The 7,268-nt window shown below is 56.7% G+C and overlaps 1 protein-coding gene across 2 annotated transcripts; it reads right to left on the bottom strand.

Annotated features, from left to right (window-relative positions):
- Window positions 1-327: 327 nt before the first annotated feature.
- SIX2 (SIX homeobox 2) lies at window positions 328-4,788 on the bottom strand. 2 transcript variants are annotated; one of them, XM_036990851.2, is made up of 2 exons: window positions 3,684-4,788; window positions 328-1,591 (listed from the first exon to the last, which is right to left on the bottom strand). In XM_036990851.2, exons 1-2 carry the CDS (start codon window positions 4,247-4,249, stop codon window positions 1,261-1,263), a joined length of 897 nt encoding a protein of 298 aa, XP_036846746.1. In that variant the 5' UTR covers window positions 4,250-4,788; the 3' UTR covers window positions 328-1,260. The 2 variants fall into 2 exon arrangements, with proteins under 2 accessions (XP_036846746.1, XP_017518925.1); XM_017663436.3 differs by having other exon boundaries at window positions 3,690-4,777.
- Window positions 4,789-7,268: the final 2,480 nt, after the last annotated feature.

Below are 7,268 nucleotides of genomic sequence, written 5' to 3'. Positions count from 1 at the left end.
CCCGAAGTGAAGAAAGAAGAGAGTGAAGACACTCTTCTGCTGGCGCGGGGAAGAGGGGTCCCAAGCGGAGCAGGCCGCCTCCTCCCTGCTACTGCACAGAGCTTCGGACAAGATAAAGGCCAGAGGGCTCTAAGGGAGGGGAGCTTTCACCCCCTTCACCTTAAGACTGATACACGTTGTGCATGTGGGAAGGCGTCTCCTGTGTTCGGGACTCACGGGGGTATCGCTCCCAAGAACCGTCCACCCGGGGTTTTCAGTCCCTGTAGGGATATCAGACACTGCTGCACTCCCGGTTCGCTGGCCTCGTGGTATATATCCATATATATATGTATTTATGATTTCTAATTTTATTATAAAATAAAAGCAGAATTATTTCCCCAAGAACATTCACATGAGGGCATTACAGGGAGACGGCAAGTCCGGGCGGGAGACATGCTCTGCCGGGAGCACTATGACCACAGTCCCTGGAGGAAGAGAGAGTATGGTGGGACCTCACTAAGAGAGGGGCAAGCGGCAAGAAGGCAATTAGGGGCTTCTGAGCCGATTCTTCTCTCTTTTTCTAGTAATTTACCAGGTGCAAAGCTGACACCTGCAGCCCCTGCTGAGCCCTGGGGAAGGGCCTCAGGACAAGGGCTGGTTTCAAAGGCCTTGTCTTCCCTTCACTATTTCCTCTCCCACCCGCTACCCCAGCAAAATGAGGGATTGGGTGACTGGCAAATAGACCGCCAGGCAGGGGTACAGACCAAGGGGCCAGGAGTGCAAGAGGCTGGCAGAGAGGAGAAATGGAAAACACAGTGATAGAGGTTACAAGCCAGAAACACAGAGGGACACAGAGATTAAGAGGGGGAAAGCACGAAGAGAAAGAAAAGAGAGAAGAGAAGGAATGGAAAAGAAGGGGAAAAAAGAGCAAGAAAGTGATGGGAAGACAAGGCAAGGGGAGCAAAGAGAGGAGAGAAGACGCGGGATGAGAAGGTAGGGAGCGAAAGTATGAGATTGGTGTATAATTTATTCTCTTCCCTGGTTCAAGGCGCAGTCTAGGCCTCCAAAAGATCTCCAAAGCAACTTGTTGAAAATATATCCCGGACAAGACCAAACCGAATAGCCATTCACCCTGTGGGGACAGGCGCTTCTACCCGCTCAGCGTGGGGGTCTTTCAGTACCTGGTGGGGTCACTGGCACAGGGCACCCTCCCGACACCGTCTTTTAGATCCCCAGTGCCAAGCCCAGAAGGCAAGCGAGCGCTTCGAGGCAGGTGGGGCTCTAGGAGCCCAGGTCCACGAGGTTGGCAGACATGGGATTGAGGATGGAGTCCTGCAAGCCGTGATGGTGCTGCAGTGGGTCTGCGCCACCAGCACCAGGCACGGGCACTGGCACGGCGCTAGGGCCGGGAGGGTGGCCCAGGCTGTGCAGGGAAGGCAGCCCGGGTGGCGGTGGCGGGCTGAGCAGGAGTGCGGGGCTGGACGATGAGTGGTCTGGCGTCCCGGAAGGCGTCTTCTCATCCTCCGAGCTGCCTAGCACCGACTTGCCACTGCCATTCAACGATGCAGCCAGCGGGTTGTGGCTGTTGGAGTTGGAGTTCTCGCTGTTCTCTCTGCAAGTGCAGGAGCAAAGCAGCCAGGTCAGCGGGGAAACCGAGGCCGCTCTGTGCTGAGTCACTTGGAGTCAGAGACTGCTGCTGGCCTAGCACGCGGCACCGCTGCACTGCCTGCGGCTGTTTTCGGTTTCTACCACTTTCTTGGCCTAGCCTGCCTCTCTCCTTCATTCTGCTAGTTCTTCAATCTCTCTGTACTCGATTTCTCTCTCCTATCCTTCTCCCTCTATAGCCTCTATCTCCCTACTTCTCATGCTCTTAAACTCATGATTATCTTTCCTGTTCTCTGGATATTCTCCCACCTCCCTCCCCCTCTGTGTTGCTAATATTTCTTTCCTAGAGCAGAGGGGCTGTGAAGTGGGGCTCAATGGAGTTGGGGGGGTGGTGGGGACAGGGAGGAAGAGAAGATGCCTGGATTTTCAGATAATTCTCGGTTCCTCAAGCCAGGGTTTGCTGGGTAGAAGTGGGGCCAGGGAGAGTGAGGGACCCTATATCCTAGGCTGGGGTCCCCACTTGAAGTTGGAGATTTCACAGGCCTTCATCTTCCTTTGCTTGAGGGACATCCCCTACTGGGGGACAGGTTCCTAGAGCTAAGAGTCCTTTCCCCCTCTAGCTCTAAATGGTCAGGCTTTGTGCAGACTCTCTTCCTGGGACTAAGGACAAGGCCTTAAAGATGTAGGATTCCCTCTCCCTGGTGATACAGTGTAAACTTCAGCTGGGGGCTTGCAAGGCAGCCTCTGGGAGAAGGAAGAAGAAAGGAGGAAGAAGAGGGGATTACTAATCCTGGCCTAGACTTTTCTGCCATACCAGTAACTGAGGGACTCTGCAGCCCTCACCTGCAGCCTGGCCTGAGAACCAATTTCTTTAGGAGTCTGGATGCATGCCAGCCTGGATGGAGGGGGACCACAACGAGGAGAACCTACCTCCTGCCCTGTCTGACTGACAGCCTCTGCCCAGGTTTGAAGATTTGAAATCTTGGGTAGATCCTCTCTTCACTGGCTTCCCAAGGTCTCTTATTTCTGTTTTCTTGGAAGGGTACTTCCCACAGAGCTGGCAGCTGAGACCCTACCAACTGTAGACATCCCAACCTCACGGACTTAGAAACGAGAGTCAGCCTGAGCCCCTGTCCCCAAATATGGATGCACCCCGACCCTGACTCTGGTTGTTCACTCTGGGCTGTACAGATCCAATACCACTGGCCCTAGGTGTCTTGTTTTGCTGTTACACTCAGGCTGGATCCTGTTCTCACAGCAGTTTCCTATTTCCCCCTCCAGATTTGGAGTCCTGGAGCCACAAGGGCCTAATGGTCAACTATTAGGCTAGTTCAAGAAGTCCTGGTTTTCCTGAAGACAACTCCCAGCCCTTCTGCTTCTCTCAGCTAACTCCAGACCTACTGACCTACCCACCAAAGAAGGTAAGGGCCTGAGGACTAAGGGATCAAGGACCTGGCAGGCCAGGGAAGGGCTGCTGGGTCCAACAAGGCAGAAAAGGGGCATGTGTTTCTCTTCTCTCCCAGAGCAGATACTTCCTTCCAAGCCTTTTGCCTCTTGGTCCTTCCTATGCGGGATAAAAGACTCTGTCAACTCCTATATCCAGACAAGGAAAATTCTTGCCTAGGTCCCTCCAACATCCAGGTAATAACAGGAAAGTTCCAATCCCAGGCCTGTGTCCTAAGCACATTTTGGTTAAGAGCTGAGGCAGGCAGGAAATGCAGTGAAGTGCTGGTGAATTCTCACAGGCAGCCTGAAATCCTCAGCTCAGACCTTCGGAGGACTACCATGCCCTGCCTGCTATGTACTCCCTGGCAGGGGATCCAGGCCCACTGACTTGCCTTCACCCCGAAGCTAGCTGCAACTCCTCTTTTGTTCACGAGCGACTAGGGAGTTGACAAATTCCCGATTGCTCGGCCCGCTTTAGACAAATTGCGGACCTGGTCTCCTGCAAGTTCTCAGCGCCGCCTCAGTCAGACCAGGCTGCAGCTGGTTTGCGGCTGGGACTAGAGGCCCAGTTTAGGCCTCTCCCGGGGGTGAGCGGACGCCGGGCATCCCCCTCCCTTTGAGCCCAGGGCAACTGGCACCGAAGCTCTACTTACTCGTACCTTTCCTTGGCCTCGGCTGCCCGATCGCGCTGCCGCCGGTTCTTGAACCAGTTGCTGACCTGCGTGGTGGTGAGGCCGGTGGCCTCTGCCAGTTCGCGCTTCTCGCGGGGTGAGGGGTAGGGGTTGTGCGCGTACCACTCGCGCAGCACGCTGCGACTCTTTTCCTTGAAGCAATAGCTGGTCTCCTCGCCGTCCCAGATGGAGCGCGGCAACGGAAACTTGCGGCGCACGCGGTATTTGCCCACAGCGCCCAGAGGCCGGCCTCGCAGCTTCTCCGCCTCGATGTAGTGCGCCTTGAGCCACAGCTGCTGCAACTTGGCGTGGTTGTGCGGCGAGAACTGGTGGCTCTCCAGGATCTTGTAGAGCTCTCGGAAGTTGCCGCGGTGGAAGGCCACCACCGCCTTGGCTTTGAGTACGCTTTCATTCTTGTGGAGGTGCTCGCAGGCGGGCAGCGACCACAGGAAGCGGCCCAGCCGTTCGATGTTGCCGCCCTGCTGCAGCACCTCGCACACGCACGCCACTTGCTCCTGTGTGAAGCCGAAGGTGGGCAGCATGGACATGGTGCCGGCTGCGCCCCCGCCCGCCCGCGCGCCCCTCACCGCGCTGCGCGGTACGGCATGGGCGCCTCTCCGCCGGGCCGTCCGGGCCGAAAGGCGGCAGGGGCGGGCCCCCTGGCCCGGCACGGACTCCTGATGAACTCCGAGTCACTGCAGTAAGTCCCCGCGCCAGTCACGGGTCCCGCGCCGCTTCGAGCCCCCGGCGCTTGCGCGCCTCGTCTGCGCCCTCGTCCAAACCCGGGGGCCGCCCGGGGCGCCGCTCTGCATGCTCCGCGCCTGCCCGCCGTTCCCTCGCTCGCCTCTCGCTCGCTCTCCCTCCCGTCTAGCTCGCTTGCTGCTTTTTTAATAATATTATTCTAAGCGGGCATGAGGCGCGGCGGCCCGCGCCCTGATTGGTCTGGTTATCTGACCCGGGGCCTGCCCGCGCCAGACAATAGTCGGAGTCAAATTATTCGCCATGGAGACACTGTCAGTCACTGGTAACCCGAGCCCCGGCGGGCCGGGCGACTCCCCCCCGGCCGGCTCCGCTGACAGATTGCCCGGCTCTGCGCGAAGCGGAGGGCCGCCCGAGACTGGAGCGGGAGGCGCTCCAAAAGCCTGGGAGGCGGAGAGGGCCGGGTAGGGGCCGCGGCGCACTGTGATTGACGGGGCGGACGCCCAAAGAGCACGGGAGGAGGAGACGGACCCAGGGTGGGGGTGGCAGAGTGGAGACGCGGGGAGAGGAAAAGGGGAGGAACGAGGTGAGGAGGGAAGAAGAGAAGGCGGAGGGCTGTTTAAGGGGATGGCGGGAGGAAGAGGAGGAAGATGGGTGGAAAGAGCCTCGAGGGGGTAGAAACTTTGGGCGGCTTTTCCAAGGCCCTGCCGGGTACTGCCTGCCGCCACTCCAGTCATCACTTCCCTCCCGGGGGCTGCCGTTTGGGGGGGTAAATTCTGCCCAGGAGCCGGCCAGCGGGATGGGAGAGTTTGTACGTGCTCGGGCGCCCCTCAAAGATTTGTTTTATCCTGTTGTCGGCGTTCTCCTCCCCCATCGTAGGAACTTCGGACTAGAGAGTTCTTCGAGGGAGAAGGGGAGGGTGTAGGAGAAAGAAGTGGGCAAGATTTGGCAGTGGCCACAGTCGGCCGCCTGAGAATCTACTTCTAGGAGGATCCTGTCTCCTTCCTCTCCTAACCGGGCCGGCTGCCGCGCGGCCGGTACTGCCCCACCCAGTGCTCTCTGCTTTTCATCGGGCGGGGACTCAAATTTAACCTCCGGGTCCCACGGCCGGAGAAGCGCCCCGCACTTCCGTGTGGCCTCTGCGGAAGTTGGCTCTGGTCGGCAGCGCCGGCAGTCTGCCCACCGGGTGGCAAGGCGAGGGACTCTAGGATGGTCGTGGCGCTTACCCCGTGGGTGGTCGGGGAGGACAGAGTGCAGGAAAAACACCCCAATTTTCCAGCGCTCCAGTCGGACTCGGCTCCGACCACTTATAGCATAGGAACCGGGTCGCCGAGCTCCGGAATGAGGATCTTAAAAAAGAGGATCGGTCCTGTTTTCTTGCTTCTTTGTAAGGGCACCCCTAGAAACACGTGGTGCTGAGCTGACGGAGAAGGGCATTGGGAGTGGATGAGAGAGCTGGGGTTGAGGGGGGGTGTCGCTGCAGTTTCTAGTTTTGAAAAGACCTCGGTTTAGCTCTCTCCCGGACTAGTCCTTTCCGCTTCCGTTACCACTTTTCACTCAGGGCTGTTGTTGCAGGCAAGAGTTGATCCAGCTCCCAGTGCCATGACCCAAGCCAGCCCAGAGCCTTGGACTGCAGGAACCTGTGTCCAGGCCACATTTCTTCGTTCCCATCACTTTAAAGTTTCTAGGGAGTTTGTGCTAGGAGCACTGGAAGAGGAGTCCAGAGCCCTGGGATCAGGTTTTGACTTTGCTTACTGTCTATGACAAGGCTTGTGTTTATTCTTCCAAGTGTCCATTTCCTTAGGAAGATTTCCAAAATGTTGCCCTGCACTCTGATGTTCCAGATGTCCTCTGGTGTAGTTGTAGACATGAAAGAATGGGACCGTGAAACTCTCCCTAAGACTCTTGCTTCTTGGGGGCCTGCCCTGTTGTGTTGAAACCATAGCTTATGTTTCAAGCCAGTGCCAGAAACAGCTTCCTGCAGAAATCCAGGTGGCATCTTCAGAGTCTGTATCTGTTGGCTGGGAAGAGCCCTGCTGTGTCCAGGCCACACTATCCAGAGTCCTGAGCGCTGCCCCACTGGCTTCACCCAGAGTAGAGCTTAGAGGACTCTGGGAGACAGTATTTACCTCTGGCTGCACAGAGTTAGGCTCACCTTGCTGACTCTGAAGAAAGGGCAATGTATTTTTTCCGAGATCTCTTCTGCAGCCACATGGTTAATGAGAGCAGGTCCCAGCAGTGGCCGTGACTATCTTATATCTTGGCAATATCAGGCTGGGGCTGTGAGGGAGCACCTTGGCCTGGTGTGGGTAGTGGTGCTGGGCAATAACGTCCTGGTATGAGACTCTGGGCCAGTTTGTGGTCTGCACCACTTCATTTTCTCAAGCTATTAGATGAAGCCTGCATGATCTTTCAGGTCCCTGCTGCCTCTGGGCTGGGGTGGGCCTAAGAATACTAACCTTGAAATAGCCAGTAATCTTTGCAACAGCTTCCTCCGTGAATAAGACTTTGACTGGACTCCTGTAGTTTCAAGATTGAACTTCGCTCAGGACTGCATCCTGCCCATGTTCAACTAAGGCAGATTTTCTGCAGCTTCAGACTCCCTGCCTCTTCCAGCATTGCCCTCTTTGTGGCCCCTAGGCAATAAGCCCAAGAGTCAGTCCTGCCAGGAGAACAGACGGGGGACCTGCCACCTTGGATAATATCGTATATGCCATACGAAAAGTCATTGCAGAGCAAGTACAGAAAACCTGTAACACCATTACCCAAAGTATGGGTGTGTGTCCATATGCCTCTAGTTCTCCCCTTCCCCCCATATTTGCAGGAAACCGGTTCTAGCAGGTCTGGGCTAGAACTTCTTGCCAGCAT

This window comes from Manis javanica, chromosome 1 (genome assembly GCF_040802235.1).
Source record: "Manis javanica isolate MJ-LG chromosome 1, MJ_LKY, whole genome shotgun sequence".
Taxonomy (NCBI): Eukaryota; Metazoa; Chordata; class Mammalia; order Pholidota; family Manidae; genus Manis; species Manis javanica.
The sequence above is the reverse complement of the archived record's forward strand: the minus strand, read 5'-3'. Positions and strand labels throughout refer to the sequence as shown.

Excerpts from the sequence above, each read along its gene's own strand:
- SIX2 (XM_036990851.2), bottom strand. The coding sequence starts at position 4,249 with ATGTCCATGCTGCCCACCTTCGGCTTCACACAGGAGCAAGTGGCGTGC. Across the intron at positions 1,592-3,683 it reads GAGGCCAAGGAAAGGTACGA|AGAGAACAGCGAGAACTCCA; the intron begins GTAAGTAGAGCT and ends CTGCACTTGCAG.